Source organism: Vanellus vanellus (assembly GCF_965231255.1).
Source record: "Vanellus vanellus genome assembly, chromosome: 4".
NCBI lineage: Eukaryota > Metazoa > Chordata > Aves > Charadriiformes > Charadriidae > Vanellus > Vanellus vanellus.
The window spans coordinates 55,244,855-55,267,466 of NC_138909.1; the positions used below are offsets into that span (position 1 = coordinate 55,244,855).

Consider the following 22,612-nt stretch of genomic DNA (forward strand, 5'->3'; position numbering starts at 1 on the left):
GGAGTGGTTAAAGTTTTATTGATTTCTGTGTGATTTAAAGTCATGTTCCCTTGCAGAATTGTTTCTCATAAATATATGATGGTAATGCAAATTCATCTCATAACTGTTGTAAATGGTACTGCAGGGGGCATGTATCAAAGACTTTCTGAAATGATACTGTTCTTAATTTCTGCAGACTCCATGAGTCTGGCTTGACTTTGCAATTCGTATTCATGCATTAGGATAAATATTTCTGGAGAAAAATGTTAAGACTTAACGCTGAATTTCTCATCCACAGTCAGACCATTGGAAGTCACCGTTTTACAGAGGAAATAGTTTGATCTGTCTTTGTGCAAGGACTGATTCTCAACTGAGAAAATAACTGCAGTGCGTTTTTTTTATAGCATATAAATTTTATTTATTTTTAAAATTTTTTACAGTATTAATTTTTATGGCCTACACACTAGCTGTGTGTTGCTCAAATCTCACTTAAACAGTCAGGCTTTTTTCAGCTAAAATAAAGGTCACGAAAGATTTGCGTAGTAATGGCTGGGTATTCTAATTTCTTCTCTTTGCACAAACCACGGAATAACCTGTTTGATTTTTTAATCTGATATTTTATCTCTGAAGGTCTCCAGTGCAGTCACTAGCCTTAGGCAAAACAGTGGCTTTCTGAAAAAATATCACAATAGAGAAAAATCCAATTGTTGACAATGTTAAGAACGTAATCCTTATGAATTCCTTGTGTTCTACAGGAGATCTTAAAAAAAAAAAACGACAAAAAAACCCAACCCAAACAGCCTAACCAGGGACTTAGTCTTAAACAAGCTTTGGTAGTATCAACCCACTATCTCCAGAAACTGGAATTCCAAACACATTTTCAAAGGAAGGCCAACAGAGTTAGTGTAAGTGCAGACTGCTGTGATTCTCTGGAAATTAAGGGGATGCATTTAAGTTTTCCTACTCTGTAAAACTGACGCTTGAAAGATCAGTGAAAACCATGTAAGGCAGTAAATATTATAAATATCCACTTGCTGACAGGGGAGAGAGGGATTGCTTATGTCACAGAGGGGACAGAAGCTTTCTCTGGACATGCCACCTTCAACCACCTACCTCTCCGTCTTAGGGAGGAACTGGTTGGCAAGCAGTGAACTACCCCATGCAGTGCCATGTCAGCTGGCACATCTGAGCTAAGATGTACCCATGTGTCCATTACTTGGCACAAAGTATTGCTGTCCCATATAAGAAAGTTAGTGCTGAATGTTTTTCAGTTGTGGGAGGGGTTTTTTGTAGTAGCAAAAAAGATTCTCTTCCCTTACACAGATCACAAAAAAATTTATGTATGTATTGCTAGTTAATCTTTTCTTCATTGTAAAACAGTACACATCCGAGGACAGCAGTACGAGGTTCAACAAAGCCAAGTGCCTTGCACTTGGGTCACAACGATCCCATGCAACGCTACAGGCTTGGGGAAGACTGGCTGGAAAGCTGCCTGGCATATGAGGACCTGGGCGTGTTGGTCAACAGCCAGCTGAATGTGAGCCGGTAGCATGCCAAGGTGGCCAGTAGCATTCTGGCTTGTATCAGGAATAGTGTGGCCAGCAGGACTAGGGAAATGATCATCCCCCCTGTACTCAGTACTGATGAGGCAGCACCTTGAATACTGTGTTCAGTTTTGGGCCCCTCACTACAAGAAAGACATTGAGGTGCTGGAGTGTGTCCAGAGAAGTGCAGTGAAGCTGGTGAAGGGTCTAGAGGACAAGTCTTGTGAGGGAACTGGGGTTGTTTAGCCTGGAGAAAAGGAGGCTGAAGTGAGACCTTTTTACTCTCTACAACTACCTGAAAGGAGGTTGTAGCGAGGTGGGTATCAGTCTCTTCTCCCAAATAACAGCACAAGGGGAAATGAGCTCAAGTTGCACCAGGGGAGGTTTAGATTGGATATTAGGAAAAATTTCCTCACAGAAAGGGCTGCCTGGGGAAATGGTGGAGTCACCATCCCTGAAGGAAATTTAAAAGACATGTAAATGTGGTGCTTTGGGACATGGCTTAGTGGTGACTTGGCAATGCTAGCTTAACAGTTGGACTCAATGATCTTAAAGGTCTTTCCCAACCTAAACAATTCTATGATTCTACATAGCCATGGCTTTAACTGGTCACAAACTTACTTTGTGTAAAAGTTATTGCTCACTTGTAACTTGTTTTTTCACGAAGGCTGATTTGGCACGTGAGATTCATGCCTTATCTGCTGCCAGCAAACCACTGTCGTCTTGGACTGCTCAGCAGGCAGCCCAGGAGTGCCGAGAAGCTTGTGGAGGACACGGTTACCTTGCCAGTAAGTTACAGACTACTGTATACACTAATCAGAAAGAGAATGGTTATGTGGATGTGTTCTTTGATTGTTGTTGCATTATGGTGTCTGAATTTTAACAATATGCTTAGAAAGGGTTTTTTCCTCATATCCATATTTTTAAAGTTAATTTTATACCTGATACCACAAAAAAGAACTAAACTGGTGCAGCATCTGCACCAGCATTTGGACAGCCTGTACACGTGATTCAGTCTCAATTCCAAAAATAAAGATGCAGACTTCAGAGGTGAAAACCCCCCTTGTAAGGTGAATGCCACACTCTTCTGAAATCTTTATTCATTTTCATAAGGAATATTCATTTTCATAAGCTAAGCTGTGAACTTTGAAGCTCATTTGTTGGTAACTATCTATACATACAGGAACAGACAACTCTCTTACATTTTGTCACAAAATAATTATTTCATCCCTCTTAGTTTTCATTAATGCATTGCAATATAATAAATTGTGCACTTGTTCTTATTAAGTGAATCGTCTGGGTGAAATCCGAAATGACAATGATCCAAACTGCACGTATGAGGGAGATAACAACATCCTGCTTCAGCAAACCAGCAACTACTTAATGAGCTGGATGAATTGCATAAGAAGTAAGTTTTCATTGTGGAATCCTATGCTGGACCCAACAGTGTGTAATTAATGGAGTCAGAAGGTAATTTCATACTGAAAGCAATTGACAGTCATTTAATCATTTTGTAGAGCATAAATAATGTGCTACAGACTCCATCATATGATACGTTCACAATACACAGATAGTTGCTGCAAGAAATATTTTTTTCTCCTAAGTCAAGCAGAAGCTAGCTAGATGTTTTGCCATCCCTAATCAGGTTTAGTAGTATCTTACTTCCTGAGAAGTGCGGTTTAGTTCAATGGAACAACTCCTCAAGTCATTGTAAGTCTGGGTACCCTCTGCTCATTGTACTTAAAACAGTTCATATTGCCTAAATTGGTAGCAATATCCATCAGTACATTTTGTAGTTCTCTAGATAAAAGATTTTGTTTCCATTTTCTAGCAGTGAGTTTCACCAGCATCTTAAAGAACTGGAAAACTCAGCAACACGAGTTGAATCTTATGGGGCTTATAGGCAGTAACGTCAGGTTTTTCAGCACTTGTCCACCAGTCCTCATTTGGCTGGACTAGGCTATAATAAAATAAATATTATGGCGTAATTGCATCTGGCCTATCAAGTGTATGCATGGCTTTGTAATAGGCTTTTAGTTCCAAAGAGTCTGATTTCTTTTCTCATAAATCATTTTTATTTTCTTTGGTATTTCAGATGAAGCTCCTTTTGAGTCCCCTTTTGAAACAGTAAACTTTTTGCAAGACTACCATCATATCCTTGGCTGGAAATTCACATCCATTAGTGTTGAAGATTCTATGGACTCCTCAGGTAGCCTTCTGCTGTTGTTAAACTGATGCTAGAATCTTAAATTCCTTCCCAGAGGAAAGGATCCACAGATTTGAGATTCAACCTCTGCTACTTATTAGATATTTGTCATACCACTGTTTGCTGACTTTCTTTGTTATATGCATTTCAATTTACTAAGAACATAGTTTGCATTTCGAAATACGTCCTATTGTCCCCAGCCTCAATTCTGGAATGGACGATAGCATCAGATATTTTTCTTCCTTTTTTTTTTTCCTCTAAAATAGCACTTCTGATCTAGTTTTTTTTTTTTTTTTTGCCACTGTATCGTTGTTTTCAAGTTACACTGTTGTAAGGGGCATTGATTGCCACTACCTTATATCACTAAAATATCTTATTTTAGAAAACCATACAATTGATTTAGAAATATGTTGAAGAGGCTTTAAGTGTGTCTGGTTTTGACACTTGTTTTTGGTTGCATAGAGAAAAATGAGTAATGGTGAAAGAAAATTCCCTGCAGTTTTTCTGGCTTACTCTGCTATAATCAAATCAAGTATGATATTAGATGCCATTCCCACTTCTGTATCATTGTGAGACCAGATTGGCCCTTGGAGGCAAAAAGTAACAAAGAAATGAGCAAATAATGAGGTAGTGACAGGGCATGAATCTGTTTAACTTGAGAACATACTGGGGAAAGAAACTCCAGTCTTAATTATATAAGAGGCAATGGAGTTGATTCCTAGAATTCAGTAACCGCTTCAGTGCTCAAATAATTGCAGAAAAGCTGAACTTTGGATAGTGATTCAAGTACTAAGTGACATAGTATCGTAATAGCTACGGGGTAAAATCTGAATAACTTCAAAATACAGAGACTTATAAGAAAAAGACTAGTTCAGAACAACTGCTTGCTTTCTTCTCTATTGTATGTCTCCAACTTGTGAAATCCAGCAGAGTACAAATTGATACCTAAGCACATGTTCTGTCCTCTCTTGTAACGCCTACTGAACCAGGCTATAGTTTTAAAAATGTCTGAATCTGTTTGTTATATTCTGTTAGAAAATGAACTGTTACTTTCAGTGCCTGAACTTACGCAGAATGTGAACGCTCACAATTGCCTAAACAATGTTCTACATTAAATCTTTAGCTAAGACATAAGCAAGCAGGAGTCATACAAGGACTTCATGCTGAAGTACTTTTTTCCTTAATAGTTTCAGGCTGCTGTAAAAATATAATGCACCTATGTACAAAGCAGGTCATTCGAATGCAATTACATTCAGCCACCTTTACAATGTTAGAAATCACATGCTTTCACAAATTGTGGACTGTCTTCTGTTCTTGTACAGTCAGAAAAGACTGAATACCTTACAGACCTAAGTCTTAATATGGGAAGAAAATAACAAGCTAATAAGATTTGATTGAGTCAGAAGTCTAAATTGAGCTGTGGATATACCTTGCCTTTTAGCTTGGGGTCAGTTTGAACTAGTGTATGGTCAGGCATGGTATGTCTTCACTGAACAGTTACAATCTATCTTACCTAGATGTTATTTATTGCATCTACAGTAATGGGCAAAGTGTCATGTTAATGGATTGATTAATTAACACTTTCACTTTTCATCTCGGGTAACAAAAACTGAGACTGCAGTAGAATCTGCATGTGACTTCTTGCATTATAAATACGAATGTTAAGAATTTTTATTTTCTCTTTTTCACAGTTCCTTTAGCAGCATATAAATGGCTGGTTTGCTACCTTCTCCGAGAAAGTGACCTAAAGCTGAGCAAGGAGAAGCAGTCTGGGCGAAGTGATTTTGAGGCAAAAAACAACTGTCAGGTAATACTTATTCAGCTTTCTTATTTTATTTACTTATTTTCATCCAAGTTTGTCGGATCCTGTTAGTTTTATCTTCTTGTGTCATGAGGTTCCATTTCCTCAAGCATAAAGCAGCAAGTCAGATAACTAATAAAATGTAATACCTGTCCACGTGCATTGTATTGAACACGGTAGCAGGAGGACAGTTACCATCAGCAGAAGCCTTTCAGGATATCTCCCTTCAGAAAAGTTATAGGCATGTGCTGGATGATGTCTATAATTTTGATAGCGCAACTTCTGAAGACTAAATCTACCACTATTAAATCTACTGCAGCATCTGATTATTACATCTCCATCTGCTCTTGTGGCCATATACGTACTGTAGGAAAGAATCTTGCTCTGGCAGGTAGGTAAACTAGATGACCTAATAGGTCTTTTCCATCTCTAATTTCTATAGTGCAAAGTACTCATGAAAGATACCAGACTGACAGCATTGGAACCTGAAAAGGAAACATTGACAATCTACATATAGCAGATCCACGAACCCACCAATGAGTTTTAACAGCTAGGAATGGCTTAAGTCCAAATTTCAGTGTATATCCCCAAGCTCCCCAAATTCTTCCGTTACCTCCATAAGAAAAACTGGCTTACATCCTAGGAAAGAACACTTGTCATTTGTCACCGAGGAGGGAGATCTGTTCCCTGAAGGTGGACAGTGTCATTCACCTTATCTGCAAAGCTCATTAAAAAACATCAGGAAGGAATATTCAACTCTGCACCTAGAAAGAGCCAGCCTGGCTTCAACAGCGGATCGTCTGTCTGAAACCATTGGTAGAGTGGAGGAAATCTTTCCTGGTTTTACCCTAGAAGCAGCTTATTAGAGAAACTCCTCAGGGTCAAATTCAGAATGGGTGCCAGAAATTCAAGATTACTTGTCAGTTGGCCAGCTCTTGGGAGGCTGGTGCTGGGGCCAGCGTGTTAGAGAATGGTTTGCTCAGAAGTATGAAGGTTCTCTTCTCTTTTATGTTCAAATGTGCTAAAATGTAAAGATACATAGGCACACAACTGCTTTTGAGATAGACATTGATATACCTTAGGTCATTAGGTTTTCTTTTCTCCCTACAATTTGTCTTCAGGACAGCGGGAATTTTAAATGGCATGCCTCGCAAACATCTGAAAATGATTTACAAGCTGTGCTTTAAAGACACATACATATTTGATTTAAAACTTTCTGGGCATGAAGAAGCACTTTCCTGACAGCCCAGTGGCAAGGGTTAGTTGGGTGGTTCTTTCAAAACATACTACAGTCTATTGTAATCCATAAACAGAATGCACTCATGCTAACGTGATCAGATTTTTTGTTTATTATTTGAATGGACTGTAATAAGTTTTCAATAGTTTACTGAACCACCTTGATGATTTTATCCTCCTTATAAAAATGTGCATAATATTAAATACATATAAACCTACCTTTATCTTATTGGAGTTGTATGGGTTTATTAATGATCCTAAAGTCAGCAAACCCTCTTGCATGGTCTTCTCTCTGATGTAGCTACTGGATCCCATATAGTCTGGGTGCAACTGCCAAATGATACTGGTAATAGGCATACAATCTGTGCTCCATTTGGATAGGTATAAGAGTACCCAAACTGGAATACTGTGGAAAATTAGGATCTTATTTCTAAGAGGCATTTCATAAATAACCTTTGCAAAGATATTTTAAAAATCGTTTTCTTCTTGAGCTGCTTCTTAGACTTTCTTTAATCTCAAGCTAGATCAGCAGATCTAAATCAACAAATCTCCACTAACTTCACCAGAGCAATGCCATTTTGCATCAGCTGAGGATTGGTTCCTTGTATGTTGTTACTCAGCATCCTTCTTTTCTGTTTCCTAAGGTGTACTACTGTCGATCATTAGCCATTGCTTTTATCGAACACACAGCCTTACAAAGATTTCATGACTACACACATGATCCCAACTTACCATCTACTCTGCAGCCAGTGCTTAAGAATCTCAGTGCTCTGTATGGACTCTGGTCTTTAAATAAACATCTGGCTGTGCTCTACCAAGGTGAGATCAGCTCCCTGAATATACTGTGCATGTCCTTTATAAAAGTCCTAACTTAAAGATTGGGGATTTTTTTCCCATATTGCATCTCAGCAGGGGGAAGGACTCCTAATTAGGTTTTAGATTAGAGCATTTTCTTATTGCCTGTGTAATGTAAAACAGCCATTCTGGACAAAATTTTCAGGGGCAGGAACCTGGAGCTACAAATTAACCCCAAAGGCTCTCTCTTAACTCAGAGGTGTTGGAGGGCTCACAAATTTTGCTGTGGTCCAGTGGTTGGGGGAGGAGATGGGTGATAGGCAGCAAGATGTTGTAGTGCAGCTTGTTAATGCAAAAGGCTTCAAATGTCTTAGATTGACAGTTTTACAGTCAACTCATTAACGAAAGACAATCAATCCAATTACACAGGAGAGTCTGTTTAGTCTCTTGAATACTGAACTGATGAACTGCTTTGTAAAACGATAGTATCAGTGTAATCTGAACTGGTATAAGCTTCTTTATGAATGTATTTGCAGGTGGCTATGCTTCAGGTGAACAAGCTGGTAGATTTATTCAGAATGCTATTCTGGAGCTCTGCAACAGGGTAAGCCTTCAATATTGTTTGTTGTGTTTAAATAAGAATATAGTATGCAAATACTAAAAAAGATATGTATTGGTTATTCTATATATTCAAGGGGTAAATTAGCAGGATATTACATTAATAGCTTCTGAATAACTTTCTGTAAAGTTTAGTAATTCATTGACCCTGAAACTAGTCCTAGTTTATTTACCAAAATATGAAAAACAATATATCTTACAAAATAACACTCTATCATTTGTGGCCTTGCAATCTTCATTGGAAAGCCAGTGAAATACTACAATCCAGTTCTATTTATTTCATTATTGTGTTAGCTCTTTTTTTTACTCAGCACAAAAGCTTTTCAAACTGGATTTTATTCTTTGCAGGTAAGTAAAATCTCAACAAAAAAATCTGGAAGTTATGTTTTTAAAGTTCTAAAATACTTGTTTTTATGTGTGTAAACAGTACCATCTTGGTTAAAATGTGTTTTAGAACCCCTGAGTGGAGGAGGAAAACATTTAAAATACAGTCTGTTTTTGGCAATTACCCTGGGAGGAAAAAAAGCAAAATAAATCCAGACTCCTTATTGTGGGTATCTCTTAAGTTACCAATAGCTGGTACTTTATGAAAATAATCTTTATGCTGCTTTTGTAGTTCACGAATAGCCATAGAAAACTACAGAAGTTGCCAAATATGTGTCTTTTGTTTTTAAACAGTTGAAAGATGATGCAGTTGCCCTGGTTGATGTCTGTGCTCCTCCTGACTTCATTCTCAACTCTCCCATTGGTAAAGCTAATGGAGAGGTAAGAAAACCCATTTTAAAACATATAAGTTTAATCATTAAGAAGGGTTTTGCCTGTAAATAGCCATAACGTATCCTAGGCACTTCACAGCTACAAAAGAAAAGGAAGACACTTTTTCAGTGGAAAGTGCCATAGGTAAATTGATGTCAGCAGAAAATGACATTTTGCATTTGCTGGAGATAGGCTTCAATGGGAAACTCGTAGAGTATTGTTCTTGTTTGCTCTTGTGGGCATCTGTGCTGCTGAACAAAAAACCAAAAAATTATACCATTTCCTAAGATTCCTCAAGGACTAACATGTCTTCAGTATATAGCTTAATACCTTGGAGAGGTAGTAAGGTGTATTTCTTCTTTGCCTAGGACTTTTGCTGCCTTTATTGGTATTCACATTGCACCCAGTTTGTGTAATGTGTGTATAAATGGTGTAGAAATTATTTCTTTCTTTTAATTATTCATAAAATATTTAATAAGAGAAAGGAAAATTTAAAGCTTGTTCCAGTTAAAAATTATACCAGAAATTGCACAATTCTTTTTATCCAGTGGGAATTCTAGGATTTGACAGAGTATCTTGTACTAACCAGTGCAAGGTAACAGTATTACCCAAGGGATCCCAGTAATCTTAATACAGACTTGAAGATGCTGCTTTGTTACCACCTCTCATTGCTTTAATGAATATGTGATCCATCCTTGTTAAGGCTGAGAGACATGTTTTTGTATAGTCTAAATTACACAAGGCAAGAGCTGAATCAAGAACATAAGAACGGCCATACTGGATCCAGTTCACAAAACACTCTGCAACTGACAGTGGCCAAGCAGAACACCGTATGAAATTGAAGTGTTCTTTCCCTGGTGTCTCAGCTGTTGGCAGTTGGTGGTTTAAGAGGTATCTCAAGCCATAGGTTGTGTTGGTATCATTCTGTTTAACAGCCACAGATGTATCTAACCTCCATTCATTTTTCCCATCCATTTTCAAATTCAGCTGTCTTATGACTTCCATGACAATGAAATTTCCACAATTTGAGTATTGTGAAAAAATAGTTCCTAGTCCCGGTCCGTATACATTTTACTGTCTGGGGGGCCTTTTCATTCCTGTGACAGGCCTTGTTTTCCTTCTGTGTATCTCTCCTAGTTCTGCCATATCCTTTCTGAGGTATCATAACCAGACCTACAAGCAGGATTCAGAATATGGGTGCACCTTGTATTTGGCTATACTAGGTTATGGTCCCCCTCTGCTTTTTCTTCTTGACATACTTAAAGAGCTGTATTTCATTCTAAAGTCTCCGCAGACCAAAATTCTTGCTTACTGGCCAACCCTACTCAGCAGAGCCAAGCTGTGGGGTAACTATTATATAGAGACTGGTGTCATAGTACGGTAGTTTGGTTCAGTGTGGATAGACCCTGTAGAGAATCACTAGAGCCTGGGGAGACTGCCAGGGAGTTTGACAGAATTGCTGAGTCAAGTGTACTTAATGCCTTTCAATATTCTCTGTGTCTTCATGTCTAAAGTTGTCCATCGTTCCCATGGTGATCAAGCAATACAGAAGGCAGCCCAGATGTTTCTAACCAGATGCTGACCTAACAGAATGATTAACTTTGGTAACACAGTCTCTACAAACAAAGGAGGCAGGGCTAGCTCTACATATCCAGCCTCTCAACAAGAAGACTATAATCATCACTGGAAACTTTGTTTCCATTTCTGTAGATTTTTTTAGGATTAAATTAATGAAAGAGGTCATGGGAGAGAAGCTCCAAAGTTAACTCTAAGAGAAGGAGCATCATCTGTAAGAATGTTAAGAAAATCTGTGATGTCCAAAAGTGCATGTTCACCCATTTTTCTGTCTCTAACAGAAGCTGTGAGTAGACGCTATGGGCAGGAATATAAAATATGGCACAAGTACGCAGTGGTCTGTTCCTAGAATGCTACCCGCTTTCTAGGCATCAGCTGGAGATCTCTTACCAGCAGCTGATAAAGCTGTCATGTAATGCATTTGGCTAGCTCCTCTTTGGCTACTCTTAGCTCACACAAATACAGAAGCCACAGAGGCTTATGAATACTAGGAATTAATATTAGAGATTAATGTTAGGAATACAATATGTGAGACATGCATATAGGACTCTAAACACTACTGACTTCCTCATGTGCTAAATATTTGGTAAGGTTTTTGTAAATTCACTGAGTCGTATTGAGAAAATAATTTCAGGCAGTGATATCCAACCCATGTTCTGTTTTCTGAACTGCCTCTAAGTCTGTGGTTTTCAACTTGTGTAAATATTTTCAACTGAAATTTGAAAAAGGCTGCCAATGCCTCATTCAAAGAAAATAATAAAGTTCCTTGTCTCCTGACTGTCTATATTTAATTCTCGATTCATTGCTATCTTTGCAACTTCTAAAAACCAATGCAAACATTTTTGTAAAAATTACAGTAGGGTAAAGGATAGATTATCAAAGCATAACAGGAGAATTAATTTAATTCAGGATAACCTACATTGTACTGCGTTGGAGTGCCTTGCACCATGAGCCACAGATCATAATTGGAGCAGAAGAAAAGTTTCCAAATTTGTTATGGGCAACTTTAAGCATTGAATTAGAATTCAGATTCTCTTTAAAAGAAACTTTGATAGCGTGGACATCATTTCCCCATAGAAACTTTGACAATCTCATCTTAAGTATGTGAAGTTATCGCCACATTTATTTCAAGATTAATTAAAAATTGTTAGACAATTAAATCAAACTTGGAATGGAATAAATAGTTAACACTAGCACATGTAATCAAGGTAAAAATATATTTAATATTAAATATATTGCAATATTTATTTTAATCATTCCAAATATATAGGGCCAGGCTATCTTTTGATGTAGCAGAAAGGCTTTTCACTTTACATCACTGACTGCTTTTATACTACATTAATGTTGTATTATACTGTACTCCAACCTACTGCTGAAAATATGGCCTTCCTTTCCTCATCTTTCTATAATGTTATTTCAAGTTTTAAGCTTCAGTTAATTATGAACTGCCAAGTATTGCTAAAATGATACTTTTGCAGAATTTACTTCCCATGTACTTTTTTTTTAACCGTTCCACATAAAATTGCAAATTGATGAAGATGATGAATGAACAATCTGCTCATGAGAGAGGAATTTCTTATGCTCAGGTCGAACAGTTCACATCTGGGAGAGAAGTTATGTTATTTTCCAGAAATGTGTTGAAATAAAGGTAAAAACAGACGTGCACGAGTGCTTTCAGGCAGTTTTCAGGTTTGGACAGAGCAAAGATTAGCTTAATATAACCTGGTTTCCAAATTTCTACCTTTCCTAATACAACTCATGTCAAGTTGAAGACAAGAAATTATAAATATTACTGGTTTCCTGCTCTTATGCCAAAGGTGTTCTAAATGATTTACACAGATATCTGATGTTTACACTCCTTTGAAATTTTGTGCTTTATCTTTGTGTTTATTCTTGCCTGTACATATTCATATTTGTTGTCTAGAAATTCAACCACAATCTCATTTCAACCAGTAAGTTAGATTATTTATCTTGCAGAATTTTTCCTTGTTTTATTTTCTGTATGAATTAATCATTATTATTATTTTATTATTAATTATTTTTTACTATTATTTTGCAGTTATATAAAAATATGTGGACAGAGATCCTTCAAGGCAGCAAAGCTCTGAACAGACCTTCATGGTGGGCAGAATTTTGTATTAATAAACCTGTTACAGGCAGGCTGAGGTCAAACTTGTAAACCAACCAAGTTGTAGGAGGCTGGATGGACCTGAGATGGATGCTGTGTTTCAAACATCAGGAGGAAATGAGACCATATGTCAAACATTGAAAATGAAAGAGATTTTCGTAGAGAAGTGCCAAGTTTTAAAATAACTTTGAAATCAAGTCCAACTTGGTCTCGGGGATTGTTACAAAAATGAGAGGAGCAAGAGCAACACATCTGCACACTATTCATATTTACTCAATTAAATACAAAAAAATTAAGATTCATTATGATCACTGCTTTGCAAAGTTTCTATAAAAGAAATGTTCCAATCAATCTCTTGACTTTACGATCATATTACAGAAGTTTAATAATTAAAAAATATTTCCCACCAGGGATTATGAATGAACTGAACAAAAGCAAAATAAAAGAGAATTTGAAGAACAAAGCAAAAATATATCAAGAACACCAACAGCAATAAACCTGTATTAAGGGATGGGAAGAATTTCCGACAGCCCCTTTGAAGTCTGTGAAGCTATTCTGATTTACTTCGTATGCCTCTGTGTTAAACTACTTGATTGCTCTTTCAATGGAGGAGAGGATTGGGATTTTAGATACTCTGTCTTTGAATTGTGTATAACCCTGTAGATAAAATTAATTGAAAACAACTCATTTATACATCTTTTAAAAAAAAAACAACTATGGTAATGCAAACTCTTAAGTCTTACATACGTTCTTACATTCTTGGTTGGTTATAACTGCAAAACCATTATCGAGTCTGGGGTACACTGGCATCCATAGAAACTGCATTTATGTTTTAGGTCAGAATATACTCAAATGCATTACTATAAATATGGTCTCATAAGAACATATGACAGTGGTAGGCATTATTGAACATATTAGGATATTTCTCCTGCAGCTATATTAACTATCAAATATTTTTATTCACAAAGGGAAGAGACACTAACAAAGCTTTGAAAATTCAGAATATTTTAGATATGCTGTGAAAACCAAATTATTTTTTTCCTTTATTATATCTATAAACTGTTAATACCTAATTCCTGTTGCCCTCACTGTTGTTAGCAACCCTATGAGGCCAAAAAGATTATTTTACAAGTTAAGAAATTGAGTATTATTTATGGCTAATCAGGGATAAGTTATGGGTTGGGCTATTAAATAAATGTGATTTCAATACTTGAGTGTTGAATTCTACTTGAGCATAATCAGACCCTTGTCCTTGTGGGGTTTTATAATCTCATCTGTTGTTGCAGTGTCAATATACAAAAGTTTGTAATTCTTTAGACTGCCACAGTGTGAGCAAGTAGTTCTGTAGAGTCGTCTTTGATTCTGTCAAGTCCATTGAGGACTCCCAAGTGCATAATAACACAAGTACAATTTAGGGCAGGCCAGACAGAAGCTTTATTAACTATGATCGTAGTTAGAGAACGTTCAGTGAGCATCTCCCCCTCTGCTCCCCATTTCTCAGCCAACTGATTGCAGAGACTCAACCTATATGCCATTTCAGAAAAAAAGAAAGAGGTGAGGAAAAGCAATAATTTCCATGTTAACAAAGCCAGGTATCCGTCCCTGGAGGCACAGACTCCTGAGGGAGCTGCTAACTGCCACAATTCTAAGGCATCAAACAGTAAATGACAATATGAAGAGATGGCTCTTGGTGGAGCCAGTAGTAGTGGCACACCCTGTGTTACCTTGGCTCAGAAGTGGGGTGTTGGAAACAATCACAGACTGTTAGCTTTTAGTTGAAAGGAATGTTCTTTTAGAAAAGATAAGTTCTTAGCGAGACCTCTTGATCTTAAATACTAATTTTACCACCACATGTTCAATGTTAGTTAAAGATGATCACCCTCAACACACTGCAGTAAAAAAAACAACACAACAAGCAAACAAACAAAAACCTCAAAATGCCAAAACTGTCGTATATAGTCCCATTGGAAAAATGGATGTAAACTATCTTGTTAAACCTTGCCCGTATTTTTTTTTCTGAACTTCATCTTCCTTTCCAGCAATAGTCATTGTTGCCTGTGTTTTTTCTCCATCTATTCTCTCTTCTTTTCTAATGAGGTACCATAATTCAGGATGTCCCAATAGAAGCTCTTTGTCTAGCTATTGAACTGTAGGAAACAATCAAAAGTTTAGCCTCCTTTGCTGAAAAAAAAACAGTATAAAGTATTTACTTTCATTGAACTGTTTTGCCTCTTTTAATAACGTCCAATAGGTGGCATCATCCCATGGGGAAAAAAAAATAATAAATCAATACAGCTAAATGCCTATCATTAAATATTATGGAATTAGGGAGTCTCGTGATTATCTTCCTCTATTTTCTGTATCAATAGGGAATCCAGCAAGCACCTACTGCTTGCGTTTGTGCAGACCTGAAGGAAATAGGCAGAGCACATGATGCCCAATATCCGGTGTGACCACCAGGATCTCTGACAGTGAAAGGAGCAAGTGGAGGAAGAGATACTCCGCTACATAAACTACAGAGACCAGTAGCATTTATCTGTCACCCCACATGCTGTACCTCATCAGCAGCATTATTTTGGTCACACATGCTCAATTTCACCCCCACCTCTGAGTTCTTTGTGAGTGATACTGTCTTTTCTGTCTCCTTCCTCACAGCTGGGAAACAGAGCTATATATAAATCTTGCATAAAAGCTATAAGTCTATTTATGAGGCCTTCATAGCCCAGAATAAAAACCAAAAGTGTTTGGCACATAGCTTAAGCCACCTTCCTCCAAAGAAAACCCTGAGAAATCAGCTGTGTCACCACGGAAGAGAACTGAAGACCCAATGAGCCCCAGAGATACCCACCAAACACGACTGGAAAAACAGACACCTTTGTAGAAATACATCCCTAAGCTGTTCCTACTAATCTCATTTATTATGACTATTTAGTCAACATCCAAACTCCCCGATAAAAGCCGAGTCCCTCCGTGCTGATAAGGACTGCACGAACTGGCAGGAAAGTGGTGCTGTTTGTTCTGAAAAGCTTCTAACTCGGACTAGAGCAAGCACTGCAGGGAGGGCGTCAGCAAGAATATGATGATCGGCAGGCAAAAGGGGATACTCGGTGAAATGTCACAATTACGAACACTATTAGGAGCTGTCACGCAGCTTGCACTAAGCTTAGAGCTTCATGGGACCCTTGGATACCCACACCCGACCACCAATGCTGAGTTAAGTAAAAGCGAAGCGGGGGGACCGTGAGGCCTTGGGGATTTACTCTTTGTAGCACCCCACATCTCTGTACCCCCAGCTGTGGGGTGATGGTGGCTGCTCACCAAGAGCGTTTTGCAAGCTCTGTGCCAGGTGTTCAGCAGCTGTCGGGCTTTATATGCTGCCGGCAACGGCTATCGCCATTTACTCTCATACCCAGCACAAAGCCACGGCGCAGCAGAGGCAGGCTCATTCTGTGGGCCAGAGCCACTCTGCACTCAGTAATTATCAAAGCTCTAATATTTTCTGTATGAGTATCTGGATAACACTTCTTTAATCTGTTACGACTATGAATTTCTGACCTGTATGTTAAGCCAGACCTGCATGATCAAATGAGCAAAATATCCTTTTCCTCTCAAGTCAACAGTACGCCAAAGGTTCTAGAGGTCTTCTACACGCAGCTTCTCAGAGCAGCAGCAATTGTAAGCGTGGACTTGCAAAGCCGCAGCATGGAGGGAGAAAGATGTCATGAAATTTGGCATCCAGTTCTCTACTAAATCATAGGGCAATAATTCAACAACTACCACAAGATGTCATTATTATATGCAGTTTGTTCCTCTTTATGGGACATTAAATAAAAGAGGCCTCTGGCAGAACAGAAAAGTCATTTCCCTCCCAGTTCAAACGCCAAATCAAGTTGGATGTGTCATTTTAACTTGGTTGGGGAGCTGGGTCAAAGGCTGTCAAATAGCTTCAGTCCAAAACAATTTGGCCATGGGAATCTGTCCTCTCAAGCTGCCACATGAAGGCACCTAATCTGTCACCAGAAAGTTGAATCCATGCAGGCCTGAAAGACCCCCAACCTAGCGCTTCCCCTGAGCCCGTGGTGGCTTGTCTGCTGGACAGTGGCATTTTTCTTCTTTCTCACTGTGTCAAACCTCCTTCCTGCTAAGGCTATTTCAAACTGGTTTCCTCTGTGATGTGGTATTTCTGCTGATGTGACTCAGTTAAAGCAAAAAAAGCTCTTTACTATCTGAAAAAAAGCCCAAATGGCTCATGTGCAGTAAGACACTGAATGCACACACCTCCCTTGCTGATGTGGCGAGATAAATACATGAATATTTCACATCATCTTTTGTAGGAGTGATGGTGTCAGGAGAAGGCTTAGGGAGCCTGATGGAAGCCCCGCCATCTTTACAGCTGCATTTCTGTGGCTACGGGTTTCCCAGAGATGCTTGTTTTCTGCAGAAATAAGTCGACTGACTCATACTCTGCTGTTTCTGTCTGAAAGCCTCTTTCCCATCGTAATAAGTGATTTATCACCCCTTCTGCAGAGTAGCAAGTTTCTCTTCTGTCCGCCTTTATTCATGTATTTTCTTTACTGACTTAATGTGTTTTCGACCCTGAGTGGTGATTTAAATACGAGCACATGCTATCAGCATGACCGGTCTCTCTCTCAGATGCAACCACATGGACATCACAGAGGTCTGTGTTTCCTCCTGTACCTCCACGGGCCTTAGCGATGTTCTGTTCTTCCCAGTTCTCATTAGCCTGAGATCAGAGTAAGGCTCCAGACCATTTTAGCTCGGTTCACTGGCCTAAGGAGCACCACAAGCAAAGGGGAGCTCGCTGCATGAGACATCCATGTGATAGTATAATCTGAGACAGACAGATCCAGCCAAGGGAAGGTCAGCTGTGATCACAGCAGGCTGCCCACAACACTGTCAGTGGGAACAGAAGCATAAAGCTCCACTCTTCTCCAAGCAAGGCAAGTCACAGGTTTACCAAATACAAGCAGAGCATTTCACGCCGTTTCCTTTCAGAGGCAGAGAGAGAGATGAATGCCATTTTTGCTGAGAGCAACAGTTCTGCTGACTACCTTGCCTTTTTCTTTCCCAAATTTTTGTGGTCTGGTTACATTCGTTCAGCATTCCCACAGCACGAATCTCTCTTGAATAAATGCAGTTTCCATCCGGATTTTCTTCACTGTTTGTCAAAGAATAGACCAGCAAGTGTATGGCTAGAACAATTCCCAGTGGATTTCCTGAAGCAAACTTAGATATTTTTTTACATTTTTGTTTGCGAACTATGGTCAAGTGAGATTTGCAGAAGACTCTAAAGACCTGCCGTCAGTAGGTGATAGCCCCCTTCTCCTGTGTGTTCTTCCATCCTCCTGTAAAGTGCTCTCCCAAATCATTTCTCTTGTCATCTTCTCTGTACTCACAGCTTTGCTAAAAACTCATTTTTGCCAAATCATAAAATATCTATTGTTGTTCCTCCTTTTATGCAAAGAATATTTTAAAATTGTAAGTCCTTTGATAGAGAAAATGCCTCAATTCATAATGACAATTTTGTTTAGGAGGGCAATCGCTTGCAGTGTCCCTGCCACAGAGAGATAACCCCAGGGGTTGGAAAAGAGCCCGTGGAAGGCCCAACATGGAGCTCTAATTTGGTTAGACCTGTGACCACAATAAAGACATACCTCATGCTTTCAGCAGGTGATCCACGGACCACACCTTCTGAAGCATCCAGAGAAAAGCAACTCTACCAGCAATATGCCGTACAGCACATAGCACGCACCAGCCCTACCACCACCAGGAGGTCTTTTGGAGCAGCCTGTACATTAGCAATGGAAAACCATTGTCTGAGAATGAAACCTCTTTTAACAGCGTAATACACTATTTATGTAAAATGTAAGAATCAAACCAGGAATCTGTAGACAGACATCGTTCCCTATAGCAAAAATACAAGCTGTGATGACAAAATCATTGATAATGAAGGAAAAAAAGTAGTCAACAAGTAGTTCTGCATTGTATTTATGTGGTTTTATCACCAGGATGTGACGAAATACTTCCCAGTCCCTTAGTAACCCAGGAGGATGTTAAGCAACACTTACTATGGTAAACACTTTAAAATCACCAGACCCATATAACTGGCAACAAAAGATTGCGAAAGCTTGACTGGGGAGACTTGACCGGCCTACTCATACTCATTCCTGTTATATTTAAGAGTATCAAAGAAATTCCACCAGATTAGAGTTTGCTGAATTTCCAGTATTTTAAAAGGACAAGAAAGTGGTGAACGTGATTCCATCACAAACAAAATAATGGAAAATCTGAAGGAGGATCCAACTAATAAAATAATTAGCATACGGTAATACAATAATTATCAATCAGAAATTTTATAGAAGATGATAGACTTTGTCAGGCAAACCTGATTTCATCATCGGAGGAGTTCCCAGGTATTGTCATACTCTGTTTTTGGAATGTATGTGACATGCAATGTATGCACACACTTCTAAGACACCATAGTTAGCGTTACATTACACTATGAGCAAAAAAATCAGCACTCTATTAGTAAGACACACTTTAATTGGACTAGGAACTTCCTGACTGACAAGATCTCAGAAAGCCATCAGTGGAGAAATCATTGACCTGCCACCGCTTATTATTTTCCTCAGTGAGCTGGAAGTAATTGTGAAATCTCTTTCACTAAAATGTACAGAATTGGTGGATTGGTAAATAAAGGTGAAAAAAGACTTGACATACAGCATAGTCTGAAACACTTGTTAAGTTTAAACCAGCCTGGTTTTGCTGACCCGACTGTGCAACACCTCCTTCAAAATTATGGGGCTAAAGACAGATTTTGTCAGTCTAGGTCAGACAGAGCCGAGACAAGGTGAACACTTTCCTTTCCACATTGGCTGATTTCTTTCGACAACTGACGCGCACTGGTGTGTTTGGGAGAGAAGGATGTGGTTTACAACTTTTTAAAAGTTACAGGGGTGTCACGGGAGGTGTAAGAACACGTGTGATCCTTGCCACCTTGATACGATCAGAGAATTTGCTCTTGTCCAGCCCTGGTTTCAAAAAAGCCACATCCAAAGTTAGGCGCATCAAAATGCCGGCCTGCCTGGAAAATGGAAACTGCGTTGTGGAAAGTGAAAATTTCTATGACCAATTCTGTCTCTCTCTGCTCACAGAAACCGAGTGCCAGACTACTGCTTCCTCAGGGCACAAACCAGCAAAGGATGCAAAAAAAGAGCAGCAGTATTGGCTTCAAAGCTGGAGGGAAGTGTGGTCCGACAGGAAACCGAAGAAACTCAATGTTTAGCATGTCAAAGAGGAGCTTAAAAATATGATGCGATTACAGTATTATCGGCTTGTCCAAAAGTGGAACAAAATGTTGAATGTCAAAACAAATCTAATTTGTGTCTGATCACTAGCGGGAGATTTAAGGAAATGGTTTGCTTTGAAGGAAACTGTGTGCATATATACACATTATTTGGGATGACCAAACAACAGTCTATGGTTTTGTTATATGCTGTACCGAGATCCTTTAAATCTCCTTTTCAGAACAGCTGCTGCCATTTGAACTGCCCTCCAAAAAAGTGCTTTGCTGAGTGTCGTTAAATAATGATTTTTTTTTAAGCCCACACAAATACTTGGCTTTTTCCATCCAGTTTATCAATGATGAGTGTTTGCAAAGTCCCGAACTGACCACTGGCTGTATTTCACTAGTGTGATGGAGGAGCCAGGAAAAACATATCTCCTGGGGAGTATTCCCACTTGCAAATTTATTTTTGATGCATATGGTGTGGAATTGGGTTTCTGCGTTTGTTTTGATCTCTCTACAAATTCTTATTAAAAGAACATCTTCCAGCTCCGCAGAAACTGCATATCCTGTTCCAGTCCAAAGCTGTGGGTAAGCCCCACAGCCAGAAGCACAGGGCAGTGGGAGCACAATTTTCACAAAGTATTTCTGTAGAAAAGCCCACCTGAGGAAGGGTACCGCCATCCGATCTTTGACAAGATCATAAAAAGGAAGAAACATGCAGGTGCCCAAGACACTGAAGAAGTGGCAGCCGTCTTCTCCGCTCAACCTATGAATATTCGCGCAGTTGAGCTATGCACTACAGCAGACGAAAGCCATGTATTTTTTTTGCAGCGGTCCATTGCACTGAGCGTTATTCACCCAAGGCACAACCCATCGGCACGGATCCAGTCAGACCCACTCTTTGGTCTCACCAGTGGGCTCTCTTCCAGGGTGGCCCCACAACTGTCACCAAATGATACTTTGGAGGAGGTGCGGTGCCGTCCCGCTGTACTCCACTGAAGCAGGAGAAATCCACTCTTAGCCTGCATAGTCCCTCATGGTTATAGCAAGAGCACACATTCAAGGAACTTCCCTCTATATTTTTTGCTTACTTTCTGGTTTGGGTTTCATTTGGAGTTTTTTGATGGGGAGGGAGAATTCAAGAAAATGTTACCTCTCGGTCTACCAGGTTGTCTGTTTTGACAAGCAAAGAAATAGGCACAGCGTTACTTAGCCATGTTACGGTTTTTCCTCCTCGGGCAGTGTCCATTTTTCTGGTGTCTTCTCATTATACTTCAGCTGTGAGGCCAGTTCTACAGCAAAAGTTGGAGCATTTGCAGTTTTATTTCTGTTGCCAGGCTCGCTGTTCATTGTGGGAGGATTCCATATGCAACCAAAGGATGATTTTCCTCTGTATTAAGAAATAGTTCTGGCACTAAACTATTTGAGTCATCTTTCTGTTTGCTTGACTTCTCCCATAATAATATTATCCAAAACTTGATTCACCAGCTAATCTCACAAGACAGGATTTTAGATGTTTAAAGAAAAAAACAAACCAACTTTTCTTGTTTTTTTTTTCATTTTGACCTAGGAAAGCTCAGAGTTGAAAAAGTCGTGCTGTATTTTCTTCTACAGAAAGGTACATTCCTTAGATGTGCAATTCACAACATGATCAATCACTGTCTGTTTTATTTGGGAGGAACATGGTAGCATCATCCTTAGTATCGAGGTGTGTCTTACCACTTCTCAGAACCATCATGTTACCTCTGAATTACCAGAATGATTCTCTCATATGTATTCAAATTCCCATTCAGGGATGCAATAATAGTTCAAGAACAACAATTACAAGGTCCCATATGGACTTATTCATAGATCTTCCTACCTCATAAGAATCAAAGTGGCTCAAGATGTCATCTGGTCAAAAGCTGTTCTTCAAGACAAGGTTAACTATATCCGTGTTAGTCCTTAAACCTGACATTTTCTTGAATACAGATTCAATTTTAAGTTGTAATTAACATGCTGTAACAGACAAGTATAGCTGTTACTCTAGAAATCCTGTATTTTTCCTTCAAATGTTTTGGTGGATTCTTGGTGGAGGAAGGAGGAGGGCTTACTGTAGCGTGTGAGAGATGAAATCACAGAGCCGGGTCCCACCGTTCTACATGCTGTACAAAGCTCTCACCTTGCAATTTAAACAGAATACAAGAAATAATGCACTAAGGACAAATTAATATGTCAGTACTGGAAAGCACTATGTGCAACAATCTCAATGTTCCACTTGCCATTTTTAGAAAAATGTTTTATAAACATGGTTTCATGGGAGTTTAAGGGTGAGATACAAAAGAAGCTAATGGGAAACTTCTCTGGGAAATTTCTGAGAGCTTCCTAATTTGGAAAGGAAGCTTATGAGAAAATAGGTAACCAGCACGTGGCATCAAGGATGGCATCATGGAGGCTGGAGTAAATACCCTAGCAGTGAATAAAAGATGTCAAAATTAGGATTAGGCTATGATGAGTCTTGAGAGTAAAGAGCAAGAACTTAGGCTTCATCTAATATAGAAGACAGTGAGAAGGCAAGGGACAGTGCCGAGGTCCTGTGCTAAGAGATAGTGCAAATAGTGTCTTGTGTTTGGCATGGAAATGATAAGGACAGAGGTGCGTTTGCCAAGGACAGAGAAAAGGAAAT

The 22,612-nt window shown here is 39.0% G+C and overlaps 1 protein-coding gene across 1 annotated transcript in view; it reads left to right on the forward strand.

Moving 5' to 3' along the window:
• Positions 1 to 13,931, forward strand: part of ACOX3 (acyl-CoA oxidase 3, pristanoyl) — a gene marked incomplete at its 5' end in the record, with an annotated part of 37,762 nt that extends 23,831 nt beyond the window's left edge. The window contains 8 exons of the mRNA XM_082482963.1: positions 2,191 to 2,311; positions 2,812 to 2,931; positions 3,619 to 3,732; positions 5,421 to 5,536; positions 7,411 to 7,585; positions 8,098 to 8,165; positions 8,858 to 8,944; positions 12,570 to 13,931. Coding sequence (XP_082339089.1) covers positions 2,191 to 2,311; positions 2,812 to 2,931; positions 3,619 to 3,732; positions 5,421 to 5,536; positions 7,411 to 7,585; positions 8,098 to 8,165; positions 8,858 to 8,944; positions 12,570 to 12,689 — 921 coding nt within the window. The 3' untranslated portion in view covers positions 12,690 to 13,931. The remainder of the gene's footprint in view (positions 1 to 2,190; positions 2,312 to 2,811; positions 2,932 to 3,618; positions 3,733 to 5,420; positions 5,537 to 7,410; positions 7,586 to 8,097; positions 8,166 to 8,857; positions 8,945 to 12,569) is intronic.
• Between the last annotated feature and the right edge of the window lie 8,681 nt (positions 13,932 to 22,612).